At 41.4% G+C, this 17247-nt stretch overlaps 1 protein-coding gene across 4 annotated transcripts in view; it reads right to left on the reverse strand.

Moving 5' to 3' along the window:
* Nucleotides 1-322: 322 nt before the first annotated feature.
* Nucleotides 323-17247, reverse strand: part of smpd4 (sphingomyelin phosphodiesterase 4) — a 29846-nt gene continuing 12921 nt past the window's right edge. For 2 of the 4 annotated variants that reach the window (XM_034683940.1, XM_034683932.1), the window contains exons 11-20: nucleotides 17091-17180; nucleotides 15466-15620; nucleotides 13821-13911; nucleotides 13383-13480; nucleotides 12996-13159; nucleotides 10943-11148; nucleotides 10597-10827; nucleotides 1752-1883; nucleotides 1536-1664; nucleotides 323-1293 (exon numbers count right to left, since the gene is read on the reverse strand). In XM_034683940.1, coding sequence (XP_034539831.1) covers nucleotides 973-1293; nucleotides 1536-1664; nucleotides 1752-1883; nucleotides 10597-10827; nucleotides 10943-11148; nucleotides 12996-13159; nucleotides 13383-13480; nucleotides 13821-13911; nucleotides 15466-15620; nucleotides 17091-17180 — 1617 coding nt within the window. In that variant the 3' untranslated portion in view covers nucleotides 323-972. The remainder of the gene's footprint in view (nucleotides 1294-1535; nucleotides 1665-1751; nucleotides 1884-10596; nucleotides 10828-10942; nucleotides 11149-12995; nucleotides 13160-13382; nucleotides 13481-13820; nucleotides 13912-15465; nucleotides 15621-17090; nucleotides 17181-17247) is intronic. The other 2 variants (XM_034683957.1, XM_034683948.1) reach the window with 1 other exon arrangement.

A 17247-nucleotide genomic window follows, 5' to 3' on the forward strand; every position in this document is an offset into this window, starting at 1 on the left:
TGCTGTGACGGCATGCAATACAACTACACTTTTCTTTTTAACATTCTGTTATTTAACAATGTTTTTTTTAGTAATTTACTATAGGCCTTTAGGTGATGTATTCATATATTCTATTTATTTATATGGTCCCTTTTTTTGGGTTGTTATTCTTATATCTTGTACACTGAGTAACATTTTTCTTCCTTCCTGTTTTTTTTAACATGATTGACGAACAATAAAGTGAACCTTGAACCTTGAAAATATTAACATGACTCTGATCTGGTATTTACAACATTCCAAAACAGTTTACTGAGTCTTTTGGACAAAAACACATTCTGCCTTCTCTGAGAAAAATAGTCAGTTTATTCCATCTGGCATGTTTAACATGTTCGCTGCATTTCAATGAAAAGAAAAAAAAAGCTAAGTGACGGAGCGACAGCAGGCTGTCTTTATTTACAACATGACATGGACCACATTTTACACAGTAAAGCTGTCAGAGCGGGAATAACAAGAAAAGCTGCCAGACTACTGCTGCCAGGGCTCCCACATGTCCAGCTTCAAAACGCTGCCGTCCCTTTATAAAGTACTGAATGTACCAGTTTGTATGCAAATATACTCCACTTACACAATACTATACTTTATGACTAAAAAGCTCATAAAGACTTTTATACATGGATCAAAATGTAAACAGTTTCAAAACATTTTGAATCATTTTAAGTAAAAAATCCAAACTTTTCTTGTTCAAGTTTCTGATCGATAGACATGTGCTGTTTTTCATCAGTGTAAGGTTTTAATACTTGGAATTTCTGGTACTTAAGACATTCGGTAACGTCACTTTGGGATTTTAGGCAAGAAAGTCCTCGAAAAGTTAATAAAACTACAAAAAAAAGAGTAGCTGCAGCTCTCAAGACTAAAAACTATTTTTGTAAGCACTCAGAATTAATGAAAGTTATTTTGTGTATCACTCCGGACATGTAGGAACCCTGTGCTCCGCTAGTGTGTCTTAAGTTTGTCTCCAAACAGCGTCATAAAGAGTCCATAGAGGAATCCTCCCGCGAGGATGAGCAGAGTGCTAGACACAGGACCAAACGACAGGACAGCTCCGAACACGTAGAAGACCAGCAGCAGCACGATCGTCCTGTAGCTGGCCAGCGGGCGCAGGCTCAGCCTCGGATGCCGGTTTCTATCCAACCCCTGCCGTGACACCGGGCTATGCCTCGATTTTGATGCAGAATCTTGATCCGACAGGTAGTGACGTCCCAGACGACCCAGGAAGTCTGGACGTGAGCAGAGTGCATTCATGTGTCCTCCAAACTGTGAGAGGGAGAGAGAAGAAAAAGTGATTACTTCAAAGAAAGTAGACAGTTGAGTTTGTGGATGTTTTAGAAGACATCGTTTTCACTTTCTTACTCAACTTCCAGGGCTTAAAATAAGGAAGAGGATGTCAAGAGTACGTGTGAAGAGGGCTCATGATAGCAGTGTGTTTAAACCAAAAGAGCAAAGCTGCAGTCCTCAAACTGAAACAATGAGCTGAGCTTTATGTGGAGAGGACTTACCCTCTCATTAACCAGAGAAGAGATCCCGTAGAAGAGCCTGACCAGCAGGGCGCTCTCGTAGCTCCTGATGGGTTGGAGCTCAGGGTCTCCTTGATAATGAATCTCAAACCTGCGCTGTCCGTTCAGGATCTGCAAAGTCCAAACACAGACAGTGTCAGCGTATCAGTCTTTGCTGGTTGTCTCACAGTTATTGTGCCCTCATCCTCCTGTACTGACCTGCCTCCGGCCCAGGTCGGTCAGAATGAGTCCGTTCTCTCCCTGGATGCAGTCTGGAAGCTGTTTGGAGTTTCCATCGTCCTGAGAAGAACCCAGGTTGGCTATAAGCTGAGTCAGCTGCCCCTGGTTCAGCTACAGAGCAAAGACATCTGAAGTCACCTCAGGAATACTCACAGAAAGGTGATTAAGTGAAATAACATCTTCAAAACATCTTCAAAACATCAAACAAAATGGTCCTGTAAAACCGGAGACGGCAAGGCACTCGCTTTATCCATCTTCTAAACGCATGTGTGCATGGTACATGTGCTGTAGTGAGTGTTATTCTCTTCTCTGCAATAAAAATAAAGGCAGGTTGATTAATTCCTCTACTGTTGTATAATACAGATGTGATAGTTTAGGTGACGGCAGGGTTCCCACTCTTTTCCAGAGATCATTTTCCAGGACATTTCCAGGACATTTTGATTGATGATCAAGCTGGTATGACCGTCTAAATTTAGTTCCTAATTTAGTTCCTAAATAGTCTAATATGTTCCTCTCAGTGGAAGTCTACATTGAAAGACATGTAGTCTATGGCTATCAATGAAATCATCTCTTACATACTTAAAAATGATGGCAAATTGATAATAGAATAGCCAGGGACCCCTTACAGGTGAGAAAATTGTCCAAGGCCCCCTCATAATTGTAACACAGATTAAGCACAGTAGTGATGTGTCATGATCAAAAGCTGCGGCTCTGAGAGTCGATGCTTTATAGTGAATCAGAAGAGCCGGCTCGCATCAAGAGAGAGAGACGTCTCCCAGTTTTTTCCTTTCCCTCCTTAGCTCTCACAATGCTCAGCCCCAGCTCTGCTCACAGCAGAACTTTGTTTTGATTGGTCAGCATGGCGGCCATGTGGCCAATCATATGTGAGGATATAGGATACAGGTGGTGGAGGGGAGGCTGTGTATCGTGGCTTCATCTGTTCCTTCAGAGAGAGTCTTCTTGAAGACCGGGCAAATACCCACTGAGAGGAGAAATCGGATCAGCCCATCCAAGCTGAGGCATCTGATTTTTCTCAATACCAACCTGCACTGAGGACATTAATAATGTTTGCTTGAGTTTGGTTCTGGTTCGGTTTACCTGAGTTGGTTCTGGTTCTGTTTGCTTGAGTTTGGTTCTGGTTCGGTTCCGGTTCGGTTCTGGTTCTGTTCTGGTTCAGTTCTGGTTCGGTTCTGTTCTGGTTCAATTCTTGTTCACGTCTGGTTCGGTTCTGGTAGGGTTCTGGTTCAGTTCTGATTCGGTTCTGGTTCGGTTTGGTTCTGCTTCAGTTCTGGTTTGGTTCCGATTCGGTTCTGGTTCGGTTCTGGTTCGGTTCTGGTTCAAGTCTGGTTCGGTTCTGGTATGGTTCTGGTACGGTTCTAGTTCGGTTCTGATTCGGTTCCGGTTCGGTTCCGGTTCGGTTCTGGTTCAGTTCTGGTTCGGTTCTGGTTCAGTTCTGGTTCGGTTCCGATTCGGTTCCGGGTCGGTTCTGGTTCGGTTCTGGTTCGGTTCTGGTTCAAGTATGGTTCGGTTCTGGTACAGTTCTGGTTCGGTTCTGATTCGGTTCTGGATCGGTTCTGGATCGGTTGCGGTTCGGTTCTGGTATGGTTCTGTTCGGTTCTGGTTCAGTTCTGGTACGTTTCTGGTTCGGTTCTGGTTCGGGTCTGGGTCGGTTCTGGGTCGGTTCTGGTTCAGTTCTATTAGGGTTCTGGTTTGGTTCTGGTTTGGTTCTGGTTGAGTTTGATTCTGGTTCTGTTTGCATGAGTTTGATTCTAGTTCTGTATGCTTAAGTTTAGATCTGGTTCTCAACCTAACCCTAATCCTAACCCTAATCCCAACCCTAACCCTAACCCTAATCATAACCCTAACCCTAATACTAACCCTAACCCTAACCCTAACCCTAATCCTAACCCTAACCCTAACCCTAATCCTAACCCTAACCCTAATCCTAACCCTAATCCTAACCCTAATCCTAACCCTAACCCTAACCCTAACCCTAATCCTAACCCTAACCCTAACCCTAACCCTAATCCCAACCCTAACCCTAATCCTAACCCTAATCCTAACCCTAACCCTAACCCTAACCCTAATCCCAACCCTAACCCTAATCCTAACCCTAACCCTAATCCTAACCCTAATCCTAATCCTAATCCTAACCCTAACCCTAATCCTAACCCTAACCCTAACCCTAATCCTAACCCTAACCCTAATCCTAACCCTAATCCTAACCCTAACCCTAACCCTAATCCCAACCCTAACCCTAACCAAAACCCTAACCCTAATCCTAACCCTAACCCTAACCCTAATCCTAACCCTAACCCTAATCCTAACCCTAACCCTAATCAAAACCCTAACCCTAACCCTAATCCTAACCCTAACCCTAATCCTAATCCTAACCCTAACCCTAATCCCAACCCTAACCCTAATCATAACCCTAACCCTAACCCTAATCATAACCCTAATCCTAACCCTAACCCTAACCCTAACCCCAACCCTAATCATAACCCTAATCATAACCCTAACCCTAATCCTAACCCTAATCCCAACCCTAACCCTAATCCTAACCCTAACCCTAATCCTAACCCTAACCCTAATCCTAACCCTAACCCTAACCCCAACCCTAACCCTAATCCTAACCCTAACCCTAACCCTAATCCTAACCCTAATCCCAACCCTAACCCTAATCCTAACCCTAACCCTAATCCTAACCCTAACCCTAACCCTAATCCTAACCCTAACCCTAATCCCAACCCTAACCCTAATCCTAACCCTAACCCTAATCATAACCCTAATCCTAACCCTAATCCCAACCCTAACCCTAATCCTAACCCTAACCCTAATCCTAACCCTAATCATAACCCTATTCATAACCCTAACCCTAATCATAACCCTAATCCTAACCCTAACCCTAACCACAATCCTAACCCTAACCCTAATCCTAACCCTAACCCTAACCCTAATCCTAATCCTAACCCTAACCCTAATCCCAACCCTAACCCTAATCCTAACCCTAACCCTAATCATAACCCTAACCCTAATCCCAACCCTAACCCTAATCCTAACCCTAACCCTAATCCTAACCCTAATCATAACCCTATTCATAACCCTAACCCTAATCATAACCCTAATCCTAACCCTAACCCTAACCACAATCCTAACCCTAATCCTAACCCTAACCCTAATCCTTACCCTAATCCCAACCCTAACCCTAATCCTAACCCTAACCCTAATCCTAACCCTAACCCTAATCCTAACCCTAACCCTAACCCTAATCCTAACCCTAACCCTAATCCTAACCCTAACCCTAATCCCAACCCTAACCCTAATCCTAACCCTAACCCTAATCCTAACCCTAATCCTAACCCTAATCCCAACCCTAACCCTAATCCTAACCCTAACCCTAATCCTAACCCTAATCATAACCCTATTCATAACCCTAACCCTAATCATAACCCTAATCCTAACCCTAACCCTAACCACAATCCTAACCCTAACCCTAATCCTAACCCTAACCCTAACCCTAATCCTAATCCTAACCCTAACCCTAATCCCAACCCTAACCCTAATCCTAACCCTAACCCTAATCATAACCCTAACCCTAATCCCAACCCTAACCCTAATCCTAACCCTAACCCTAATCCTAACCCTAATCATAACCCTATTCATAACCCTAACCCTAATCATAACCCTAATCCTAACCCTAACCCTAACCACAATCCTAACCCTAACCCTAATCCTAACCCTAACCCTAACCCCAACCCTAACCCTAATCCTAACCCTAATCCTAACCCTAATCATAACCCTAACCCTAATCCTTACCCTAATCCCAACCCTAACCCTAATCCTAACCCTAACCCTAATCCTAACCCTAACCCTAATCCTAACCCTAACCCTAACCCTAATCCTAACCCTAACCCTAATCCTAACCCTAACCCTAATCCCAACCCTAACCCTAATCCTAACCCTAACCCTAATCCTAACCCTAATCCTAACCCTAACCCTAATCCTAACCCTAACCCTAACCCTAACCCTAATCCTAACCCTAACCCTAACCACAATCCTAACCCTAACCCTAATCATAACCCTAATCCTAACCCTAACCCTAACCACAATCCTAACCCTAACCCTAATCCTAACCCTAACCCTAACCCTAATCCTAATCCTAACCCTAACCCTAATCCCAACCCTAACCCTAATCCTAACCCTAACCCTAATCATAACCCTAACCCTAATCCCAACCCTAACCCTAATCCTAACCCTAACCCTAATCCTAACCCTAATCATAACCCTATTCATAACCCTAACCCTAATCATAACCCTAATCCTAACCCTAACCCTAACCACAATCCTAACCCTAACCCTAATCCTAACCCTAACCCTAACCCCAACCCTAACCCTAATCCTAACCCTAATCCTAACCCTAATCATAACCCTAACCCTAATCCTTACCCTAATCCCAACCCTAACCCTAATCCTAACCCTAACCCTAATCCTAACCCTAACCCTAATCCTAACCCTAACCCTAACCCTAATCCTAACCCTAACCCTAATCCTAACCCTAACCCTAATCCCAACCCTAACCCTAATCCTAACCCTAACCCTAATCCTAACCCTAATCCTAACCCTAACCCTAATCCTAACCCTAACCCTAACCCTAACCCTAATCCTAACCCTAACCCTAATCATAACCCTAACCCTAATCCCAACCCTAACCCTAATCCTAACCCTAACCCTAATCCTAACCCTAATCATAACCCTATTCATAACCCTAACCCTAATCCTAACCCTAACCCTAATCCTAACCCTAATCCTAACCCTAACCCTAATCCTAACCCTAACCCTAACCCTAACCCTAATCCTAACCCTAACCCTAACCACAATCCTAACCCTAACCCTAATCATAACCCTAATCCTAACCCTAACCCTAACCACAATCCTAACCCTAACCCTAATCCTAACCCTAACCCTAACCCTAATCCTAATCCTAACCCTAATCATAACCCTAACCCTAATCCCAACCCTAACCCTAATCCTAACCCTAACCCTAATCCTAACCCTAATCATAACCCTATTCATAACCCTAACCCTAATCATAACCCTAATCCTAACCCTAACCCTAACCACAATCCTAACCCTAACCCTAATCCTAACCCTAACCCTAACCCCAACCCTAACCCTAATCCTAACCCTAATCCTAACCCTAATCATAACCCTAACCCTAATCCTTACCCTAATCCCAACCCTAACCCTAATCCTAACCCTAACCCTAATCCTAACCCTAACCCTAATCCTAACCCTAACCCTAACCCTAATCCTAACCCTAACCCTAATCCTAACCCTAACCCTAATCCCAACCCTAACCCTAATCCTAACCCTAACCCTAATCCTAACCCTAATCCTAACCCTAACCCTAATCCTAACCCTAACCCTAACCCTAACCCTAATCCTAACCCTAACCCTAACCACAATCCTAACCCTAACCCTAATCATAACCCTAATCCTAACCCTAACCCTAACCACAATCCTAACCCTAACCCTAATCCTAACCCTAACCCTAACCCTAATCCTAATCCTAACCCTAACCCTAATCCCAACCCTAACCCTAATCCTAACCCTAACCCTAATCATAACCCTAACCCTAATCCCAACCCTAACCCTAATCCTAACCCTAACCCTAATCCTAACCCTAATCATAACCCTATTCATAACCCTAACCCTAATCATAACCCTAATCCTAACCCTAACCCTAACCACAATCCTAACCCTAACCCTAATCCTAACCCTAACCCTAACCCCAACCCTAACCCTAATCCTAACCCTAATCCTAACCCTAATCATAACCCTAACCCTAATCCTTACCCTAATCCCAACCCTAACCCTAATCCTAACCCTAACCCTAATCCTAACCCTAACCCTAATCCTAACCCTAACCCTAACCCTAATCCTAACCCTAACCCTAATCCTAACCCTAACCCTAATCCCAACCCTAACCCTAATCCTAACCCTAACCCTAATCCTAACCCTAATCCTAACCCTAACCCTAATCCTAACCCTAACCCTAACCCTAACCCTAATCCTAACCCTAACCCTAATCATAACCCTAACCCTAATCCCAACCCTAACCCTAATCCTAACCCTAACCCTAATCCTAACCCTAATCATAACCCTATTCATAACCCTAACCCTAATCATAACCCTAATCCTAACCCTAACCCTAACCACAATCCTAACCCTAACCCTAATCCTAACCCTAACCCTAACCCCAACCCTAACCCTAATCCTAACCCTAATCCTAACCCTAATCATAACCCTAACCCTAATCCTTACCCTAATCCCAACCCTAACCCTAATCCTAACCCTAACCCTAATCCTAACCCTAACCCTAATCCTAACCCTAACCCTAACCCTAATCCTAACCCTAACCCTAATCCTAACCCTAACCCTAATCCCAACCCTAACCCTAATCCTAACCCTAACCCTAATCCTAACCCTAATCCTAACCCTAACCCTAATCCTAACCCTAACCCTAACCCTAACCCTAATCCTAACCCTAACCCTAACCACAATCCTAACCCTAACCCTAATCATAACCCTAATCCTAACCCTAACCACAATCCTAACCCTAACCCTAATCCTAACCCTAACCCTAACCCTAATCCTAATCCTAACCCTAACCCTAATCCCAACCCTAACCCTAATCCTAACCCTAACCCTAATCATAACCCTAACCCTAATCCCAACCCTAACCCTAATCCTAACCCTAACCCTAATCCTAACCCTAATCATAACCCTATTCATAACCCTAACCCTAATCATAACCCTAATCCTAACCCTAACCCTAACCACAATCCTAACCCTAACCCTAATCCTAACCCTAACCCTAACCCCAACCCTAACCCTAATCCTAACCCTAATCCTAACCCTAATCATAACCCTAACCCTAATCCTTACCCTAATCCCAACCCTAACCCTAATCCTAACCCTAACCCTAATCCTAACCCTAACCCTAATCCTAACCCTAACCCTAACCCTAATCCTAACCCTAACCCTAATCCTAACCCTAACCCTAATCCCAACCCTAACCCTAATCCTAACCCTAACCCTAATCCTAACCCTAATCCTAACCCTAACCCTAATCCTAACCCTAACCCTAACCCTAACCCTAATCCTAACCCTAACCCTAACCACAATCCTAACCCTAACCCTAATCATAACCCTAGGATCAGGGTGAGAATGATTTTGTAACAGAGGAAATGCACACAATTGGGCATTATAAGGCTTCTCATAAAAACACTGTACGTAAAAGGATTTTCAACACAAACTATTATTTTTTGCAAAATTAAGGTAAAATATACGGCTACAAAAGATCCTAAATTAAGAGCCGTTTGAGAGTTAAAAGAGCCGGCTCTCTGAAAAGAGCCCATCTTCCCATCACTAAAGCACATGCTTACTACCATTTGCACTCTTAGTTGCCCTTGGAACTATTTGTATTGTAAAACATATCAATGTAAATACTTTAGACCTGTACCATAGTGATAAACAGATAACACTTCAATTTGAATCAAGTAAATACAACTTGTATACTTTAAAACAGAGGGCCATTTCATTCCTTGTGGACTCAACATGACAGCATTTATACTTTTCAAGTAATTGATCTTAAACGCTTTCAGAAAATTAACAGTAACAAGACTCGCATATCCCTTCAAGCCACCAAATGGTATCATAACAATGGTGTATATGCTGTTTTGTAATGACACAGCACAATTTTATAATTTATTAGAAATGTATTCAAATGATTTAACAGACCCCCACGCTATGGTTCGCGGACCCCCAGGGGTCCCAGGACCCCACTTTGAGAACAACTGAGCTAGAGTACGGTAATTGAGCCAAATGTACCATAAAACATAAACAATATACCCCCGTTTTCTGTGAATGCATGATTATGAAGTGAAGGAGAAAAGATGTGAAAAAAGTTGCGCAGTGTCGCTGTCTTTTCCAGCACAGCGTGCACTCAACTTTCAATGAATGGGGATGTGTTTTGTTAATAGGGTCAGGTCAAACGCAGCCATGTTGGAATCATTTTCCAGGACTATATGTGATTTTCCAGGACATTTGACTTTTTCTCCCATTTTCCAGGTTTTTTCCAGTACTGGAAAACTGGTCAACTGATTTCCAAGTTTTCCAGGACGCGTGGGAACCCTGTGATGGGCTTTAAAGTCAATTTGCATTCAATGAAGTTAAGGTGTTAACTTAAATTCGGGAGCAGGACCACGCCTAAACTACACCCTCAATCACCTGACAAGCCTACTTAAACATAGCCAGCCTACTCCAACTGTTTGTCTGTGATTCTTCAACCCACCCTCCCTCACTTTTCTCTGCTTCAATTAACCTTTGTTATCATCCCATTCTCCTCAACTTGTGCTCGCTTCTTCTATGCCCTTGTCCAATCCCAGGTACGGCCTTGGTCAAGATCAGCTTGGCAAGATAACGCTGAGACAGAATACATTTTAATGTCAGTAACCTGTTAAATAACAAGAGTAAGGATGGGTGGGCGGTGAACCAGTTTCAATATGGTGTCATATTCTGCCACAACATGAATTTTGCTACACTTAACACCTGTCTTAACACGCCTTTTTGTTTTTTGAAAAACAGATTTACTTCCCTAAACACAGATGCAGCCATCAATGCAGGTGGCGAATAAAGAAAAAAGTAGCTTAGCAGTGTAATTTGTGACTGACAACATCATAGATTTGACCCCGGCTCTCTCCCTGTTCCTTTACTGACTCTGTCAGTTTGGTACAAAACTAAACTAAAAGAGTAATCTTACCTTGAAGATCTGACACAAGTTCTCCAAAGCTCTGTCAAGGAACTCGTGGGTCTTTTTCAGACACTCTCCGCTCTCCTCGGGCTCGGCTCCGGCGAAGGTATTGTTCAGATCCGGAGAGCCAATCCCGAACCAGGACAGGAACGAGTTGTTGGCCGCCACCTCATTGGAGTGATCTGATATCCTCTTGGCAGTCTGTCTGGCCTGTGCGATTATTTGTATCAACTTCATGACCTGCAAAACAGACACAGAGACACAGACTTTAGACTCTGATGCTAAGCATGCTGGGAAGTGAAGTACCGCTCCACTCTGTAACAAACTGTGAGCCGTGTCACCGTGTCAGACTTACAGCTCCTCTGAGCTCAGAGCCAAACATCTGTTTGTACTGACAGTCCTGACCCTCCAAAGCATAAACATGACTCTTCACTCTGAACACCACATCCGTCATCACTCGCTGCCGTGACGACAGGAAGCTGCCTCCTTGACTCGGCGTCAGGTAGCCGCGTGGTTGTCGATGGTGGAGGACGTGCTCTGGTTCCAGGAACAGCTGCTCTCCTGGAGAGAGATGTGAGGTCGTTTGAATATATGAAACATAAGAGCCTCAATGATGTCAGACTTGAAGAGAATATGTAATATTATTAAAACATTGTCTCCTGCAGACCAGTAAATAAATGAAAAGCTTGTATCTAATGATTACATCTGAAAATGTCAAATATCGGTTAATGCATATATTAGTTAGACTCTACTGGATATACCTGAAATTCAACAAGAGGAAATAAAGCTCCATCATTGTGAAATGTATAAAAATCTTTGGAGTTAAAGAGACGGATGTTTTGGATGCTGATTTATCTGTTGCAAACATTTTCTATTGATGTCAGAAAAGTAAAGATGCTGTCATGTTTTTCAAATCTAACCACATTTTTAACAATTTTCCTTCAATTATTAGAGAAATTATCAACTGATTGATTTATCTTTTTACCTCTTAACCTGCACACATAAACACAGAGTGCCAGAAACAGCTGAACATAATGACAAATGTAGTTATAAAAGAGAGCATGCCTTTATGTCAAGAGATAAAAACAGCAGGGGAAGACGGAGTCTGCTCGTTTAAAGAGATCTTTAACAACTCTAGACAGAGAAATTTGCCTCCACACTAAATGTTCTTGGACTTAATTCAAGCCAAGAAGCAAGAAGCCTAGGTGTTTTATTTTACTCTGATTGAAATTTTAAACCACAAGATTGTTTAATCACAAAAACAGCATTTTATCATTGAAAGAAAATTTCTAGAGTGAGGCTGTTTCTCTCTCTGAGCAACACAGAGAGACTAATGTACGCTTCTATAACAAGCAGTTTAGACTACTGTAATGCTCTTCTTTCTGGTCTTCCAAAAATACAGTTAACAAACTGCGATTAATACAAAATGCAGCAGCAAGAGTTTTAAAGAAGACCAGAAGGAGAGCTCATGTTACGCCTATTTTCAAGTCTTTAAAATGACTGCCTGTTTCCTTTGTCGTTTTATTTGTCTACTCAGTATTTTTATTCTTAATTTTAATTTTATCTTCAACTTTTATTCTTACCCTTTTTTAATGTATTTATTTTAACTATTCATATACTTAATATTAATTTGATGCTTTAACTTATTCTAATTAGACACATTTTATTGTTGTCGGTGTGCATTAGTCTCTATTTTAAAATCAATTTTTGTTTTTTAATATGGTTTGCCATTATTTTATTTCTGCTTCTTTCTTATTTTCAATCCCTGTAAAGCACTCTGGGGTGCATTTGATTTGTATGAAAGGTGCGATATAAATAAAGCTTGATTGATGATTGATTGAACTCTAATTTAATTAAGCTGCTGTACAAAATATCTGCAGATGTTTTTAAAGTGGAAGAGTACAACTTATGTCACAATTTCATTTAAAAAACGATATCCCTGCTGGAGGGAGTGAGGAGCAGGTTCTGCAGACTATGTGCATGTATTTTGGTCTTGTGCATTTCTTGAATTTTTCTGGAAAGCAGTGCAGCATTTAATCTCAGAGACTTTAGATCAGACATTTGATTCTTCTTTTATCTTTCGGTACCTTAAAAAATCCCTGAAGGCCTCAGAAAAGGGGACACATGAAGATTTTCATGGTCACAATTAAGGAAGCAATAAGAAAATGCTTCAGAAGAACTCTTCACCTCTGTTGTGTACAGTGCCTGTGTCTATTCTACTGATTGTAATGCGATATCCTAGACCTCACTTGTTCTTTTCATATAAAAATTAAAATAAAATAATTATATAAATAATTACATAAATAATTGAAAGGTAATTCTTTTCACAACTTTTCCTTTAAATCAAGCTCAGTGATGAACCTGATCAGAGAGAGTTTCTGTGTGATGTTTGTCTCCTCCGTCCTCACCTTTCTGGATCATATCGGCCAGGTTTGGCTGAGCAAACACTTTGGCCACCCTGAAGACCATCAGAGCATTTTTGGCGTTAACCAGATCCGTCCTTACGGTTCTGTTCAGAAACACCTGGAAGAGCTTTGTGTACATGAGCAGGTTCTCCTGAACAAACGACTCCCTGCGGAAAAGAGAGTTCACGTCAGAGCTACACCGACCACACTCCTCAATGTCTTCACTCTCACCTCACCTGAAATGTTTGTTTCATTAAGTTTGAAGTTTAATGAGCAGGACTCCTGAGAAACAGGCTTCATGTTCAAAGCACTTCTGATTCTTTGATAAAGGTTTAAAATAATTTCAGGACAGTGTTCCTGATTTCAAGTCTAGAGAGACATCAGACTCACCATTTGTCAGGCAGTGTTCTGGTTTGGTCGGCCTGAGGATTGATCTTCTCCCCGGTGTACCTCCATGGCTGGATATAGCTCAGCCACGTCTCCAACACCTAAACACAGACATGAAGTCTATGAGGCAAGACAGTGCTGAACCAAAGTGTGCTCCCAAGGCTTCCTCGCTGAAATAAACATATGTAGTTACAGCAACTTAATGTGATCCTCTTTTGATCCTCATGTGTAAGTTTACTAACTAAAACTCTACATGCATCGTATTCAATGACTCCAGGGGGAAATGAGGTAATTTCAAGTCCATGTTGATGAGGACTAGGTGAAGAACAAGAGACCAAACCAAAAGCTTTAACAGCTGACAGAAGAAGACGATGTAATGCCCAGATTCCAAACGCAGAGAGGAGGTAAAAGTTATAAACATTTACTCTGGTTGAGACATACCGCTCTGAAAGAAGCGTCAAGAGGCCAGTGTCCGAAGCAGTGCTGCAGAAACAAGTAAAGTTTCTGCTGAACAAAACGCTGCACCACCACTCTGTAGGAGGAGGAGAAGCAAACAGTTCATAAAACATGTCTTCACACATTTAAAAAAAAATGTTTTTTATTAGTGATCAGGCACTGGAAAAATTAAAATAAAATAAACAAAATTGCCTTTAAGTGAACGGTTGGGAGAAATGACCAAAATAGAAAACTATGAAAAAACTAATTTTTAAATTAAACGACAGACAGGAGATATTTGGTTTTAAAAGGAGTGAGTAATCACAATGAACTGATCCCAGTGCTTTCCCTGTGAAGATTTATAATTGTTTTTATTGCTTTTAGTTTTTTTATTGTTTGTCTTTCATTTGTCAGTTGCCTTACTCCTTCTTTTTATGTATTTGTTTCTGTATAATTTTGGTATTTTGTTTTTCCTTTTGAATTTGGTGTTCGTCTGTTTGTTAGCTGTTACGAAAACAATAAAAATCAAATCATCAAAAAACAAAAGTGTGACACATGAATAATTAACAAATAAATAAATCCCTTTGTACAATAAAATAAAGAAAACATTTTAATATTGTAATGCTTTATATTGATTTTAATGTTGTATTATTATTAATTGTATTTATCGATACATTTTTGTTTTTTATTAATCAGTCTTATCATTTTTATTGATATTTTGTATACATTTATCTTATGTTCAACTTACCCTTTTTTATTTATTTATTTATTTATATATTTGTTATTTTGATGCTTTCACTTATTTTTAATTACGGATATTTTATTGTTTTTTGTATGCATTAGTCTCTACTTCAAATCCCTTTTTTTGTTTTTTAACAAGTAGTATGTTTTTGCCAATATTTTATTTCTGCTTTTTTCATGTGTTCAATCTCTATAAAGGACTTAGAATTGCATTTGATTTGTATGAAAGGAGCTCTACAAATAAAGATTGATTGAATATACAATAAAAAAAGCTGTACTAGGGTGTTCATTATTGTATTTGTACACCTGGGCTGGATTTTTTCAACGTTTGGTGTAAAAATGATTTGACAGGTAGATCAAAGTGTGTCCACAAGACAAAAGTCTATTTCTACCTACAACATGCTAAGATGTTTTAAAAGTGTCAAAAAGTATTCAGGTCCAGAATGAATTCCTGCAGAGAAATTCCTCGTTTCAGAAACTCAATGCAGCCTCTCTCTTAAAGCTTCCACACTCCTTTTACAAACACATTTATCTACCTCACAAAACACGACTTCCTCTTTATCCTACGTTTGTGAATTATGTGCTGTGAAAGAAATATCCAAACAAAAGCACACACTTCAGGAAAACAAGGTTTTCTCAACGGAGTCTGGTGGCTCATCGAGTGATGTCACTGCTTGTTCTGGTTAAGACAGAATTTTGTTTCAAACCATTGCTGTGTTGTCGTAATGTTCAAACTAGAATCAGTGCAGCTATTTTCTAGCTGCCATGTTGGTCGACTTCTGGAGCAACCTTTTGAGGAAATTTCTAAACTTTTTGTGCTCATTTTAAAATAAAAAACGGCCCCAGTTTAAAAACACCAACTCTGTATCCTTCTACAGATTCTGAGATTTTCAGGTACGACGAGGCTGACCTCTTGAACTCCTCCAGCGGGCTGGGGTGAGTGTGCGAGTGTGCCGAGGGCGAAGGGGAAAGCTGCTCCGGCTTCAGGCTGTTGGAGAAAGCGTGCAGGTGTTTCACCAGCAGGCGCACCACCAGGACATGCTCTTCTGACGGGCTGAAGGGTTCCTAAGAGGAAAGACAGTCACAACGTGCTACACACACACACACATCACATCCAATCACCTTTTAACGAGCGGCCAATCATAATGCATCCCAGTCCGAAAGCAGCCCGACAATCACCAGAGGCTCAGAGTGTTTTCTATGTAGCACAGAGGTCTCACACTTAAGTATGGTTTGTGTTTTAATTCAACTTTAGTACCAGACATGGAGCGCTTCATTAGCTCACAGTGCTAGCTTCATGCCCTGCATGGTTTAGTCTTCTTCTGTTGATCATAAAGCGATAGCACTTCCTGTTGTCTGTAACATGTGCTTCTTTCTAATCTTCAGTCTGTACCTCTCTACACCAGCACTCTGCAAAGACACTTCTCCCGGTAACAGAATACTTCTTTTGAATTCATGAAATGAAGCATCTTTTTATTTTCTTGTTACAAGTTCAAGTTGCAAAATTTAAAGATAATGACTACAAAAGAAACGCTTTATGAAGTACAGTTTAATGAGTTTGTCAATCATTCATTTAGTTTTTATAAAATCATCTCATCAGCTGAATTACATTTCATGAATCATAAAAACAAAGGTGGGACCTCTGTGCTCTCCAGACTGCTAATAGCGAAGCTGCTTTGTAAAAAGGATGCAATGCTTCCTCTTGTGGATGCCAGCAAACACATACATTACCTCAGCAGAGTACATCAGAGTACATAAATATAAGAGTATAAAAATGTTTTTCATACTTACATGATTTTTTTAAAGCTAATGCAAAATAAAGATTGTATCTTTGGAGCAGAGCAGTGTCAGTAGAGATGGACATTTATCTACACAACAAAGCACACCAGACTCAGTGGAACACAGCATGCCTCTCTAAACATACAACAGCAAAGAGAAACACCAAACCAGCAAAGTCTGCCCAAAGATTCAAACTCCAAAGCTTCATTCCAGGATTACTTTCCCCGTCAAGGATACTTCTCTGCAGACAAGTTACAGTCAGACTGGAGGCCTCACACGATGAAGTGGAGGGTTGTTTTTTAGAGGACAGGTCTGATGTCGAGTCTCTGGTTTCACTTTTAATAAACAAAAACACTTACAGTAGCTATAACAGTCAGCCAATGTCAGTAGACTAGGTTAGATAATAAAGTCTCTAATCCCTGACCTGGAGTTCAAATCAGACCACCTTAAAAAGTAAACGACTGCACTTTAATGAACCTGGATTATCCTCTTATTGTAACTGGGTGGTTGACTCCTTGATCACTCCCTCCTTCTTACGAGCCTCCTTTTTAAGAGAAGCTAGAATCATGTAGAGAATGTGACCATGTGTGCAGGATCTAATTAACTGAAGCCTGTCATCACAGGGACTGACTGCAGGGATGATGTCTCACCATGTTTGTCAACATGAGAGAAGTATCCTTGACTCTGATTGAACTGACTGAGGTTTACCTCCAGGAGGCCCCAGAGGGGCGGGGGTGAATGAAAAGGTAAAAGTACTTGGTAGGTGTGGAGGGTCCCAGAGCCTGGTGGGGCGTGGGGTTGGCACGGCATGCTGGACATACTGAGGCGGTACTGCAGCAGCGCCAGCTGTTCACCCGTAACCACCAGGAGGGAGAGGAAGACGAGGAAGAGGAAGGACAATGACAAAAGGTGG

This window comes from Notolabrus celidotus, chromosome 1, assembly GCF_009762535.1.
Source record: "Notolabrus celidotus isolate fNotCel1 chromosome 1, fNotCel1.pri, whole genome shotgun sequence".
Taxonomy (NCBI): Eukaryota; Metazoa; Chordata; class Actinopteri; order Labriformes; family Labridae; genus Notolabrus; species Notolabrus celidotus.